Below are 15,352 nucleotides of genomic sequence, written 5' to 3'. Positions count from 1 at the left end.
TCCCTTCCTTGTCTGTAGTGTAACGCTATTACAATATCACTGAATATAATTATAGAATGTATAGATCAGTATGTATAAGTATTTATTATTTATTACACAACACAGGTACATAAAACGATATGAATTCGTAGCACAGGTTGATATTTATGCAAATAAGGTTATGTATTCATGCACCATGTAAACAGAATAACATGGCAAACTTTAAAGTTGACGACTAACTATCCAGATCTTAAGGACATTTTGCAGAAAAGTGGATCTCAAAACGAAGGCCATAAACAAAGAGTACGGAAATAAAAAAAATATGCGTTTATTGATAGTTGTGTGATAAATAAAATCTTTCACTGGTGCTTATATAGGTTATAGTAATATTAAACTGGCAACTATGTTCAAAAATTTCATATTAGAATTAAGCACTCGTTTAAGATCCTCTATATTTTATATAATACAGGTGAATAATGGAGTTCAAAAAGAAGGACTACCTATAGCACAGTCGGTTAGGGCGTTGGTTCAATGTCAAGAGGCTTGGCCAAGGACCGGCTGGTAGAAAGGATCCTTAACTGTGAACCTAAGTTGAAATTATTTCTCTGGAAGATGTTGTGTATGGTGTTATAATTGTGGTGGTTCTCTCAGTAGATGTTGTTTGGTGTATTACGGTTGGTGTACTGGTAGTAGTTTTAAGGGTATCGTTTGGTGTAAAACATGTCAATATTATCAAAGGACCTCCAACGGCTGAATTCATAATACATAATACTGTGTTATCAACCATTAGTCTAGTTATGCTTATTTTGTGGTGCTATTGTGTGCTATTGTCTTGAAGGTTAACGCTACAGAAATAAAGTCTACTAAATGGTTGTGATAACAATTGAAAAGTTTGTTTTATCCCTCCCTTCAAAAAATAATAAATACATTTGTAACTCAACCTATTCAATCAAGGACAATGTGATATTGTTATAAGGATGTTTTAGAACATGATGATGTTGATATCTTCAATAATTATTACTCGACTCTACTAATAAATATATAAAAACTACAAACTGTACGGACGTCATTGTAGTTTAATCTTTCTCTTTTGTAACAAATTCATAATTATAAGATTTTCATGTTTCAATAATTCACATCTGTTCAATCTTCAATGATCCAACAATAATTCTACCAGGTTTAGTTTGCTCACTACAGAAATCTGTCATATTACAGACAAAATGATAATTTTCTTACCAGTAACATTAGAGGATATCTTGGGAGGGGGGTCCTAATCGAAAAACCAAATGTCTTTAAACCATGAAAGAACTATGACAAAATATGATGACAATCAATATCAACATGAAACATCTTACTTACTAGTCATACTAGACGTTATTTTGACTTCAAATTCTGTATCATTCTGATAAGAAGTAGCTAGCTCCAAATATAGTTTAATTTCTTCTGTTTTATTAATATGATAGAATATTCTAGTATTGTTGTTAGAACATCTAAATCTAGGTCTACTGCTATTATATGAAATAACAAGTTTATATTTACAACCAGAAAACTTTATAACTTCAAATATAATTCTTGATTTAACAGATTCAGGTGTATATGTATTATGTAATTTAACAGTACAGTAACAACCATCGACATCAGTTCCTTTTATAAGATTCAATGTAACGTATGTTGATACTGTTGATCTGTTTGTACACATATTAACTGGAAATATAAATCAGAGTCAGTTAGTTATTATTCTAAATTCGACATCAACAAATATCAACATTTTACTAAAACATACATAAGTGTCATTAGTTTGAATGGTAATTTGAAATATTTGTGGAAAATAATACTTCCATATAAAAATAAATAAATAAACGGGATTCCTTTTTATTAAAAACAAAAACCATTATGACTCCGAACAACAAACCTTTGTCAAACTAGACTATTTAAAAACCTTCTTACCTGCTAATGTCCAATTCAAACCAAACAAAATAATAACGGCAGTAAAGACACTAGACAACATTGTTAATATACTTCCACAGTTCACAGAAGAGTGTTGACAATAATTAATGTAATTGTGGCTTCTGTACATTCACAAAAAAAAGATTGTTCACAAAATCATTGAGAGAAAACTTTGCATTCATCTCAGATTTGTATATGCAATCCATACTTCAATATCCAAGTCTTTCATTTCTAGGTATTTCAAAATAAAATAGACGTATACTTGAAGCACCACTCTCTCTAACCAATGTCTTATTGTGAAGGGAATAGACACCTCAGAATTTTTTTTATATATTATTTCATTGCACATTTTTTACATTTATGCGAATATTCATTTAATAAAGCTAATTTGCACTACAATCCTAATGCAATACTTCCTCTTACACGGTTTTTCATGATTTAATAACCTGTATTGTAAGGGCCATTAATTAGCTGGTTTGTATTGTGTATAAAATTGTATATGTATGCATACATAGATTTGTGTCATTAGGTTTAAATAAGACTGCATACTAAAATACATTTAGTCAAATGTTTTCCTCGCGTGAACCCGTAATACATACGAGACTACGAGTAATTCTTACTTGGAAATAACACACACGAACGTAGTTAACGGCCATTTTGAATCACAACCTTGACACAATAAGTCGAATTTTCAATTTTAAGGCTATAATATTTCATCAAAGTCAAACACATTGAAAGCCATTTCAAAACATTTAAATGTGATTTGAAGTCTATACTTGAAATATTACATTCGTTTTCAATATTCGACTTATTAAGTCGAGAAAGAGATTCCAAATGGTTATTAACTACGTTCGTTTGTGTTTTTTCCATGTAAGAACCGTACGTTTTGTTTGTACGTTTACTAAAACGTATGCAATGAGAATGTCTCTATCAAAAGAAAAGCTGAACAATAGAGATATCAGCTGTAAGTAAAATATAAAATGTGCAATAAGAATGTCTTTTAAGGGGAAACCTAAACACACAGCATATTAGATATTACGAACTTTGTCTTATGCCATGTCCGCAGTAGCCAACTTTCTAGCATCACAGAATGTAGCGATTTGATTGGATTGTACGCTTGCGAATACAGCCAATCAGAGCCCCAGGAAAGACTGTAAACATTATTGATTACAGACTTTTTGTTAAAGCCTCTGATTGGTTGTATTCGCTGGCGTCCAGTCTAATCAAATCGTTGCATATCCAACCAAACGTAATATAAAAGGGTAGCTATTGCAGTCAAGGTATAAGACGAAGTTGGTTCATTAATTATGGCTGTGTTGTGTGTCCAGCCAATCTGTATTAAATGTGTACGATATGTTTTACGACCATCCACCAATCGTGACAATTTGACGCGCGACTGTCATCAACTCGGTATCCCTGTCAGAGAGTCTATATGGTCATTTTTATTTCACTCGTGTATCCATTTGAAAGCAATTCCTTTACACTTTTCAATATCTTTATGATTTAACCAAACTGTAATATAATTCAATATTTCCAATAGAACCATACAAGATATCTAATATAAACATTCAGTAATAATAGGCTAATATTTAATATTATTGTTGTTTAGAATAGTATACCAATTGAACGCTTCAAATATCATGTTTATTAATGACAGTTACGACAGCCAAAGACTTCAACAAAAGACTTTTAATCTAAGTGGTCTGTATACGACAGTGTCGTAATAGCTGTATTTAAATCTTCAATAAATGTACAAAATTGGCTTTGCAAACTACACTTGCTTATGTGGATGCGTTTGTTGGAATCCAAACGTCAAGACAAGTCACAATCTTTTACTATAATTTATATGAAACAGAAGAAAGCATTAAGTGTCTCCCATGAAATGTGTTTAACTGTATTCACTGAGCATTTAGGTAACATATTGTGTTCTCCATTATAACTCCTTGACACTGGCTAAACACCATCTTGGTAATGGAGATCTTATTTTGTTTTCAACTGATTTTTCTTTAAATATTTATACAGAGATATTTTTATAGATATATTTTACAGAAATATCTATACTAGATAGCATAGTGTATATCTTATAAAGCGAGAATAGTGACAGCCCCAGCATCCGGGGGAGGGGGAAGTGGGACAAACAGTGAGCAGACGGCAAATGGGGTACAACTGTCGAGGCTGAAATTCAAAATAAAATTTCAGAAAATTGAATTGATTTGGTAAATTTTGACACATAAAAACACACAGAAACGTTTAAAAAATTCATTTTTATTTGAATTTGCTAAAAACAAGTGGGCTACAATATATTTTTGTAAAAAAGGATCTGGGAACAAACTTTCGCCAATATAACCCCTCTCCCAGTACACAATATTGTTATGTACAATAAATAAAGCATTAAACATCCCCCCCCAAAAAAAACAACAGATGAGCGCATATACAGACATCGCTACATCCACTCTAAATATACTATATACTAAATACAAATGAATTAAAAAATATTTTGAAAATGATAAAAAGTCATCGGGGTACAATTCGGGGGACACACCATTTTCTTGGTTGGGCTTACCCACTGATCTTACCCATTGATGCCGCCACTGAGCAAGAATATATAAAACCTTGTCCATATTTTATCGGATATACGAAAGCTGTTTTGAGATATAAGTAATATACATAGAATGAAATTGAATTAATAAATTACAAAATGTACAATTTTCTACATCTTAGATTAAAATGTTCTAATGAGATCATTAAGTCGTAATAAAGTCGATTTATGTTTTGTGTATAAGTGTATATTCATCGCCTTGAGGTCCAAGAAAGAACTTCCGGTCATGACCACTATTGGGTTCTTTTGATGACATAGAGAAACCACTGTCTACAGATGCTTCTTTCGAAGGCTTATCAGATTTAAACCCTTTATTTACAACGGCATATACGACTTCCGGAATCTGATCAGTATTACCATCATCACTGGAATTGAAATTCATGACGTCATCTGAACTCACATAAAGATCATTCTCTATAATTTCCATTTGAATTGGACGATTGAATCTTTGCTCAGCACTATCATAAATACCATTATCTTCGATAATAACTCCATTTGGAGACGAGTTATTGCCACGTTGATCGTGCTGATTTTTCTTTTTTCGTTTACGTCTTACAAGACTGAAAAATACATCATAAAACATAATGTATCCATATAAAGTTGTGAAGATGACCAAAGTGAGGAACACCATACATCCATGTCAACTGTTGGGATTTGTATTCTGTCGATCAGAGACGGTGCGATACATTCCAAAAATCCCCAAAGTATCACCACGCCACTGCCTAGCCTATAAACCCTGCTGTAAAGATTCAATTACACAATTTAAAGACGACCATTAGCAAGTATCAATGAAGTAGGGTGTAACATAGGAAAAAATTAGTAAAGTAAAAAAAGTGAGTTACTTGCCAAATTATCAAAATCAAGATCAGAACTATTAATACCAATGCGCCACCAGCCACTCCTCCGATCAAACCAATATCTGAAATAATTTATAGAACATTGCAGTAAAAGAGAATCTAGAGCAAAAATTGTGCTATAACAAATTAGCAAATCAATGATCAATCAAAATTTTGAATTTGGAAGAACTCGGTTTTGGTTCTACTTTACAGCACAGAGAATTGTATTCATTTGAGGAAATAATGACACATCTCTTTCCTCTTACAAGGATGCTACGAATGCTATTTCTAGTACCAATGCACAACTGAATTTGGTTCTAATAAAAGTCAATTTTCAAGTAACCTCAAGTGTCCATGTCAAGGAACCCGTTCGCCATTTTAGGTAGTTGATTTTAGTCCTGAATATATGTAAATAGTCTTCAGAAATACTAGAAATATACGAAAATCGGATAATTGCTTCAAAAATATCTCAAACTAGGAATTTCTTATCCTATTTCTATATATGGCAATGTCTCAAGAAAAGACGACTCGTCTTTTTAACTTTCAAACGCGGATAACTCTGGACTCACATGGATTTGAAGGCTCAAATTTGAACGGTGTACACTATTATTTATTGGCTTAGCTAAATTCTTCCCGTGTCTGAGACAAAGGTACAATTGGTAAAAAATGGCGCATTGCTCCCTTTAATATATAAACTGCGACCAATGTTAAAATTAATTTCATTAAATGAATTATTTAAACATGTTCAATAATAGACTTTTCTTAATGATATCATTCAAAGTCTCTACGTATCGACAATTTGGACATTTGATTTTTTTCATATCTGTAACCAGTATTACAAAAAATGATGTTACAAACAACCGCATTGAATCAATTCAAGGGCAATAACTTGAATTTATATCTTTATTTCATCAATTTACAGAAAATAATTATATTTCCTAAAACTCTTAAGTCCCCTAAATACTCTTAAAAAGTCTATAGTGGTGAAAATTTGCTAATTCTTCCGCAAAATGGTGGTAAGATTTTAAAGCGTGAAATGACGTCACCTTGTCATTTACGACGTCAACTTTACTAACGATTGACAGTCGAAAAATTGAATGGTCATAACAGCAAAAATAAGGCAAATTATGCAAGGAAAATGCGAAAAACCTCAAAGGCTTTGATATTAATAAGTTTTCTCAAAACAGAAATTGGCTCATTTCATCTTTTCTGAAGCATTTCTTGAATTAAGAAAATAGTTAGGATAGGGTATAGCTGTCGTAAGTTACGCCAAAATTTCTTAGCATAAGAATTTTAGTGAAACTCAAATTTTCGATTTTTTCTTACGCAAGACAAACTAAAGATAATTTTGGATTTAAGAAGTTTAGTGGAAAGGGCCCAGATAAAGAAAACTGTGCCCTGTATCATGACTACAAGCCAAATTTTTCTAAGTCAAGGGCAATAACTCCAAAACCGTTCATCCGATTATGACCAAATTCCAACTTGACCTAGATCTCATCAATTTATACATGCATACCAAGTTTCATAAAGATCGGATAAAAACTGATAGTCTATATCGTGCCTACAGCCCAAATTTGACGTGTTTTTACTAAGTCAAGGGCAATAACCCTGTTCATAGTCCAATAAAAACAATCAGTACATAACAGATACTATACTTCTCGCCGATTGGGCGATTTATTTTTTCTAATTTCAGATCAGAACAGAAGAAAAACCCAGTATCAAGACCCTTAACCCCAATTTCTAAATCAGTATCTGTTCCACATCACAGTAAAAAATAATGAGTTAGTTAACACCTTTTTGAGTGGAAACTAAGTTGCCACCCTACACCATGTTTAGTGTTGCATTGTTATACGATGTTGGTGCAAGTTTCCACTATATCCTGGATACCCTTACACTAATACGGGTGTGTTAATTGTTAACTCGAAGAGGTGTAAACTCTGAATACACTTGGTTAGATGTTCCTCTTTACACGGTTGTTGGTGTGGTTCATGAGTGTATACACCCGATGTGCTTATTTTACACACACTCAGTGTAATCTTATACACTTCTTAACGTGTAAAATATGTGAATTAATACCAATTTCGGTGCTTATTGTACGCTTTATCCAAACTTATACACTTAAAACAGTGTTAATGTTTACACTTGGGTAGATATAGTAAGCACTAATATCGGTGTTATTGAATACTTCATTTAAACAAATAAGATTTCAATAGTATAAGATGTAAGGTGTGGATGTGACCAATTTAAGGACTGGGTAACACCTAGCTCAAACGATCTAATAAGTAAGCTTAGTAATGGGTCAACTAACACACAAACATTTTTCATATAAATGTAGCTAGTTTTAATCATGACATGTTTTAAACACAATCTAATATCCATTTCATCTTCAATAGAAAAACGAAAACAAATAATAATATAATTCTTTCAGAAAACTGTTTTTATCAATATAGTCAAATCAATAACAATGTAGAAGTTTTTTGATGAATGAAAATCACCAATGCTAGCAATGTAAGGAGATGGAGTTGCTAGTCTATCAAGTATTTTGACTCATGAATCAGTTTCCTGAAATATAAAAAGACAGAATAAGGACATTGTTGTTTTTACATTTTCTTTAATTGATAAGTTTCAATAATTCAATCTTGGCTTGACTTAACAGAGATTTAACAACTATGATCTGGCTCCTCTCAGTAACATTTGGATTGTATTTGCACACTAAATTAGGTTAGTTTCAACGCTTTTGATACATAACTTGTCAGCAAGAAAAATAAGTACATTGGCAGCTTTGATTCAAATTAGAAATATAAATAAAAATTAAACTTGTTCAGAATTGTTCTCTGTCTGTTTTGGACAGACATGTCTACTTGTCAGTCTTTTAACATAAAATTTAAATCATCAAAATAGGTAAATAAGAAATGAAATATCTATTCATCAATGGACTTACCTGGTGTCATATCCATTTAACAGAATCCCTGTTTAATCCAATTAAAATCCATAAAACTAAGTAGCTATCCATTAACCAACTGATACAAAAACCTTAATATTTCCTGAATTGAAAGAAAACACATGCATCTGATTATTTAAATCAATCATATATGAATTTTTATTACTTTAAATTGCAAAAAATTACACTTCAGTTCCCTCCAGGATAGAAATTTCCTTGTGAAATTTCGTTTGAACTGAGAAACAGACACCTGTATTTTAACATGATGATTCGGCCAATTTGGGCTAATAGAGTAACGAAAAGGTTTTTTTCTTTGAATATTTTCTCTATTTTCAAAACAATACTGTTTGACTTAGATAAGAATGTCTTTAGAAATTTCAATTTGTTAAAATTGACATAATGTGAGCTCATGTTCACTTTTTATAAACGCAAAGACTAACAGGACCAATTTGAGGCTGTCATTCCAATTCACATTAAAAAAAACACGTTTCACTTTGCTCAGACAATAGAATTTTGAATAAGTTTATCGAACCAGCATCAAATCAATTGAGCCTACCGATTAAGAGAAAATTCAAAATCATGGTCATATTACCTACTAGTTAGTCTTCCATCATGTCCACTATATTCTTGATGGGCTAGAGTCTCGAGCTGTACATCTATCTTGCGCCATTTTTTCTGGGACTGGAATGTACTCGGCCGAACTTGATTGGGAAAATCACGGCCTCTTAGACCACGTGACATACGACTGATGAAATACGGTGCTGTTCGCTATTTAATCCTAATGGGAAAATTCCCACTTCTTAATCCAACTGTAACTAATAAAATGGCGAAATATTCATTTTAATGTCGACATAACACACATTCAGATGTCAACATGTAATCAAATGCTTAAGTTCGTGGTCGAAGGGGGACAATTTTTGATGACACTATTTGAGGTGTTTTAAGTTAACACTTAAATAAGCGTAACATAACACAATATCTAGTGTTTTTAAGAATACGTAATAAATCTTGAAGGTGTAACCCAAAGATTACCCCCATTAGAGTGTGAACGAGGTGTAAACACTTAATATAGTGTATTCGTGCACTAAATCAAGTGCTATCGGGGTGTTTTTAACTTACACCTCATAGGTGTATTTCAAAATCATTCAATTACACCTTAAAGGAGTATGAATAAGAATACACCATTAATAGTGTTAACTTTACACCGTTTTGGGTGCATAATTACACCTAGTTTTTACAGTATAGGCCTGTACAGAGAGAATCAAACCCTCCCTTCCCCGAAATCTAAAACCGTTCATCCGATTATGACAAATTTCGATCTTGACTGAGGTCTTATCAATATCTACAAGCATACTAAGTTTTATCAAGATCGGATGAAAGTTGTAGCCTTTATCATTCATACAAACACAATTTAACGTATTTTTACTTAGTCAAGGGCAATAACTCTGAAACTTTTCATCCGATTATTACCAATTTCTAACTTGACCAAGATCAATATATACATGCATACTAAGTTTCATCAAGATCGGATAAAAGCTGTAGCCTTTATCGTGCATACAAGCCACATTTAACGCGTTTTTACTAAGTCAAGGGTCATAACTCTGAAACCGTTCATCCGATTGTTAGCAATTTCGAACTTGACCGAGATCTCATCAATATATACATGCATACTAAGTTTCATCAAGATCAGATAAAAGCTGTAGCCTCTATCGTGCATACAAGAAATGTGAACAGACCGACGGACAGACGGAAGGACGGACGGACGGACAGGGGCGACGGCAATATACGTCCACATTTCCATGTGGGCGTATAAAAACAGTATTGCATGTGCAACGATTATACCATAACATGAAAACTGTGCTATAACTATTTTAGCTTTTTACCAAGAACATCTGCGACTGCAACGCTGGTAGTTATTTCATTCTGATTATCTGTAGTTCCTTTTAATGTTTTTTCAGTTGAAGATATTTCTACAGATGTTCCAGTTGGAGCAATATCTGAGATTTTAGAGGTTGTTGTACTTGTGATTGTCACTGTACTTGAAGTTGGTACGGTACTGGTCATTGGCATTGTAGTAGTTGTTACTGGAATTGAAGTTATCAATGAACTTGTCATAGTGATTGGAATTGTAGTTGTTACTGGACTTGTTGTTGTTGATGGACTTGTAGTTATTACTTCACTTGTACTTAGTACTTCATTTGTACTTAGTACTGTTCTTGTAGTTGTTGATGGACTTGTAGTTATTACTTCACTTGTACTTAGTACTGTATTTGTAGTTGTTACTGGACTTGTAGTTATTACCTTACTAGTAGTTGGTACTGTACTTGTAGTTGGTACTGCACTTGTAGCTTGACTTGTACTGGTGGTTGTACCCCGGGGACAGAGTTCTGGTGTTGAAACATTTGGATTGTGACAAGTTATATTAATATGACCTACAAAGTGATCAATAAATATGTTAAAAATATTCATACAATTAAGACATTATTCTATTTTTCATGCTCCAGGTTTTCTCAAATTTTCTGAATATCTGGGACACTGACGGCATCAATTTGCACCATTCCAATTTTCAATCAGACGTTTGTGGTTCCTGTAATTCCACAAAGGAAGTGTTTCATCATGTCATTAATCGCAAACTATGGTTTATCACACGTCTCTTCGCAACTATAGTGAAACACCTAGTCAAAAACATACTTCCAATGATATAAGATTTTAAGTATTTCTGAATTCCAAAAAAAAAAGAAACACAACCCATGGCTGACTCTGCACAGACAGTGGAATATAATGAGAAACTGCTTTACCTGGGTAAGAATTAATTTTAATTCCAAATTCTAGACCATTATTTACAGAACAATTGTTTTCTTCTACTTTTATCTTTATCTCCATTGATCTACAAATGGTGTGGAAAATATCTGCAGACATTATGTTATCAAAATAACTGGTAGTAGATCCATTGGAAACAGACAACTTGTATTGATGACCGTTAAAACTAGAGACATTGAAAAAAACTTGAGTTGAACTTCCAGTTTCTGATATTATTTGACACCAACAATTGGTAGACGAATTCTCCTTGTTAGTTCTTGATAGGAAAACAGAGTTCATTGTCAGTGTCTTGTTTTCACACATATCAACTAAAACTATAAGAAAATAACAATTATTTCATAATAATATTCAACAATGAAACAAAATCAGAACTTCCTTCCAACCAGTTTTTCTAATACTTGATAAAGATTCCGGTATGTGAATTGGGACATTTCGCTTTTTTGTAAAATGTTTTCATAATCAAAAGCATTATGAATTATATATAAATAAATGTGCTATTTATATCTATGTATCTTCTTGATCAAACTGAATTTGTTTTAAAAGGGTTAATCAAAAACGGAGAGTACTAATTGCTAATTAAGCTGTTCGACCTAGTTTTGGAGTTATATTTTGTTGAAACCTTTCGAATACGTAGGAGACTACAATTAGGCGTTTATTGTACTCAATTCCATACAGTAGTTTTCTAACAACTTCCAAAAGCATAACGAACTTAAAACCTTACGTAATGTTTTTACATATTTTTTGCTGTATTTTTTTAGTTAAACTTTCTGATACGTTAATGGGCACATTTCTCTAGATCTTGGTGTTTAGTTTTCACAAATTTGAGCAAATAATAATTTGCGGAATGTCCCTTCAAATCAAAGGACAGATTAGGTTTCTAATATTACGTCTACTTCTAAATGTCATTTAAAGATTATACTATTGAAAAGTTTGATTCCATAATCAGATAGAGAAAATAAACCGTCAGCAATCTCTGCTTAGCTTTATAGAGACTAGGATTGTATGACAAAAGCTATCACCAACTTTCAGAAGAGAAAATTTTTGCATGGTCGATTCAATGCTATGGATTTCTGTAAATGCAATCTAAAATGGTAAATAATGTTTCTGAATTATGGAATCTGGACTAAAATATAAAGTCATTTACTTTTAATTACCCTGTCACTGTGTTTATTTTTTAATAAACTGTGAAGACGGCCAATTTCAAAAGGAATTCAAAGGAAGATTTATCTTTTACGGTATGTGACATTGCTCTGTTCCGCCTTGTGACATTTATTTTATTGAGTGATATTAGTGGGATAATTTGCAAGTAACGCAGTTAAAGAGACAGGTGTGCCATTTTGGGGGTTGATTTTAATCTCGAATATATGTAAATAGTCTTCAGAAGTATTAGAAATGTACGAAAATCGCATAATTCCTTTAAAAATACTTCAAACAAGGAATTTAACTCACTATTTCTATATATGTCTTTTCTATATAACACAGATTATTTCAAATTGACGAGTCGTCATTTTAACATTCAATCGCGGATAAAGCTGGACACACATGGATTTGAAGGCTCAAATTTCGACGGTGAGCTGTGAACACTAGAACTGATTGGCTTATCTAAAAAATTCCCCTTTCAGAGACTTAAGTACGTTTGGTGAATAAAAATGGCCTACCTGTCCCTTTAACATTGCCCGCCTTATATTGCAAATCATACGCAATCCTAAAGCATAATTATTCGATTTAATCGATAACAACCCTTTATTAGTAAACTCTTTCACAAAGAACAAAATTCAGATGGAAATTTAGGTGGTTGTAGGATTTCAATTCATTCACGTATGCGTTTCGTTTAAGACGTGATACTGGTTGCTATATATATATGTTTCATTGGGGTATAACAACAAAACAATATATTAAACAAAATGACATATCCAGAAATTAAAATATATTTACTGGTGTTTCCATCTACCATTCGCCAACAAACACTGACAACTATCACAAGCAATATTGTGTTCCGCATCGTTATAATGTCAAAGAGAACTTTTTTTAGGAACACAAGAATCCAAACCCTCTCATTTCTGTAACCATGTAGGCCTGTTATACTTGTAATACTCAGTCTACTTTGTAACTGAATTAATATCACAATTTATTTTCATATTTGTAAACTCGTCGAATGTTAAGATAACCACAGAACAACTTTGAGTTGATTTCCTCGAAAAGTACATTGATATAAAATTGTCCGAAAATTATGTGAATATTCCTACATTATAAAACACATAGGTGTGGAACAAAATCTTTCGACATAATAACACCGTTCTATGTATGACACAATACATGTCAATACTGTCATATATATAATAATATTGACTATTGAAGATCTATATCATCTTATACTTCCTTGATTATAAATAGAACCATCTTCACAATGTCAAGCCAATACGAACTTATACCCTGACTGCAATAGCCACTTTTCTTATATCACAGAATGCAATGATTTGATTCGATTCGCCGGCAAATATAGCCAATCACAGCTCTCGACATAACAACTGTAAACATTATGACTTGTAGTTGACAGACTTTCTGCCGAGGTTCCCATAGGCTGTATTCGGTAGAATACAATCCAATCATTATCCAATTTTTATGTTGTCTTATTTCACAAGGCAATATTGTAAAGAGTCCTTTGGCCTGATTTTTCACCCTTGTTATTAATATATTATTATTACTATTATTATTATTATTATTTCCCTGGCAAAGTTCCACGATAAAGGTATCTGTTGCACTGCAGTCAAGGTATAAGACGTAGTTCGTAATAGCTTGATATTGTGAAGATGTATTTTATTATACTTCCTAGTCTATAAGACCGTGTATTCAATCATTACCTCACACTAGTAATGGGAATAAAACACGTCGACCAACTTTCCTTATGAGTACATTATAAATGGGTTTATATATGAATACAAATTGAATAAAATCATTTAAATTTGCAAATTTCGAGAAATATTAACAACAAATAATATTTTATTTGACCGCTAAGGATACTTATGAATTTATTTTATATGAAAATTTAACCATTATTGTGCTACAGTTAAAAATCTGTTACAGAGATGGGTGCCAGCTATCCATAATAGCTCTTCGGAGTACTGTAATTTCAAGCAATACACGGAGGTAAAATGAGTACTCTCAATATAAGAGAATACCCCACAGGCTCTTTGGCTAGTACCTGATCCATCAACTTAATACTTCCCCTCTGACAATTATTTCATAACTCTCTACTTTCCTTCTCTCTACTTCTCCGTTCACGCTTTAATTCCTTTATTTTACCCTCCTCTCTACTTTCCCCTTATTTCCTAACTCTCTACTTTCCCATCTACCCTCCTCTCTACGTCCCCTTACTTCCTTCCTCTCTACTCCCCCTTTGTCTCTTCATTTTTACTTCCTATTTATTTTCCCTATGTCACTTTTCCTTCCTCTATTCTTCCCCTTATCTCTTTTTCCTTCATTAATCAAAAAATCATTCGAAGATATCGATCTACTAATACTAAATTATTAAGAAATACGATTTGAAATTTAGATTAATTAGACAAAATTGAAATTCGGTTTGACTTATTGCTAATGAAATTTTTCAGTCTAAATTGGCACTTGTTTTCAGAACCCGCTTTATGAACCCGTTTGGTACATTTTTCTAGATATCATATACATATATTGTCACAATGACAAATATTGATAAACAATACATACCCAGAGGAATAATGGTGAAAAACCGATCTTTTTACCAACTTCAAAACTAATGGACAATTTTGTATAAGGGCCAAAGTTTCAGTGCAATCCTTTTAACTCGAACTTCATTGCTGAAAATTACTCTAGAAAGCCACTTCATTTAATTGGATAGCAAACAGTATTCAATAACATATTGAGTTCCGACTTAGACATTAATTTGGTCATTAGAGATCTTGTGTGGATTTCAACTGAATTTTTATTTAAAAATTCAAAAATGTAACAAAAACGAATTATACAAAAATATAAAATAAAAATATATGTTGCAGAGATTACATTTTATAAAGCGAGAGTAAAAAAAATAAGTGGGCATTATTTAGAATAAATGGGATATTCCATTGATGTATTGAACACATCTTATTAGCATCCACAGAATCATGTGAATTAACCTAGTTTCAAAATACACAATTTTACAAACGAGCAGCAGGTGTTCATTATTTTAGATTAAAATTAGATAGCTTGTTATAAATACTT

At 32.3% G+C, this 15,352-nt stretch overlaps 4 protein-coding genes across 4 annotated transcripts in view; all 4 read right to left on the bottom strand.

Annotated features, from left to right (window-relative positions):
• Positions 1-1,112: 1,112 nt before the first annotated feature.
• On the bottom strand, positions 1,113-1,987 carry LOTGIDRAFT_169909 (hypothetical protein; the record flags this gene model as incomplete). Its single annotated transcript, XM_009068529.1, has 3 exons — positions 1,113-1,180; positions 1,339-1,683; positions 1,927-1,987. The coding sequence occupies 3 exons, from the start codon at positions 1,985-1,987 to the stop codon at positions 1,113-1,115; spliced, it is 474 nt and encodes a 157-aa protein (XP_009066777.1).
• A 2,704-nt stretch (positions 1,988-4,691) lies between these two features.
• LOTGIDRAFT_169908 (hypothetical protein) lies at positions 4,692-9,043 on the bottom strand (the record flags this gene model as incomplete). Its single annotated transcript, XM_009068528.1, has 2 exons — positions 4,692-5,085; positions 8,895-9,043. 2 exons carry the CDS (start codon positions 9,041-9,043, stop codon positions 4,692-4,694), a joined length of 543 nt encoding a protein of 180 aa, XP_009066776.1.
• A 1,125-nt stretch (positions 9,044-10,168) lies between these two features.
• Positions 10,169-11,221, bottom strand: LOTGIDRAFT_169907 (hypothetical protein; the record flags this gene model as incomplete). The annotated part of the gene is made up of 2 exons (XM_009068527.1): positions 10,169-10,734; positions 11,101-11,221. The coding sequence occupies 2 exons, from the start codon at positions 11,219-11,221 to the stop codon at positions 10,169-10,171; spliced, it is 687 nt and encodes a 228-aa protein (XP_009066775.1).
• Positions 11,222-14,175: 2,954 nt separating this feature from the next.
• The window catches only part of LOTGIDRAFT_169906 (hypothetical protein), a gene marked incomplete at both ends in the record, with an annotated part of 3,783 nt that continues 2,606 nt past the window's right edge, over positions 14,176-15,352 (bottom strand). The window contains one exon of the mRNA XM_009068526.1: positions 14,176-14,244. Coding sequence (XP_009066774.1) covers positions 14,176-14,244 — 69 coding nt within the window. The remainder of the gene's footprint in view (positions 14,245-15,352) is intronic.

Source organism: Lottia gigantea (assembly GCF_000327385.1).
Source record: "Lottia gigantea unplaced genomic scaffold LOTGIsca_90, whole genome shotgun sequence".
NCBI lineage: Eukaryota > Metazoa > Mollusca > Gastropoda > Lottiidae > Lottia > Lottia gigantea.
Note: the sequence above shows the minus strand (reverse complement) of the source record. Positions and strands in the feature narration are given on the sequence as shown.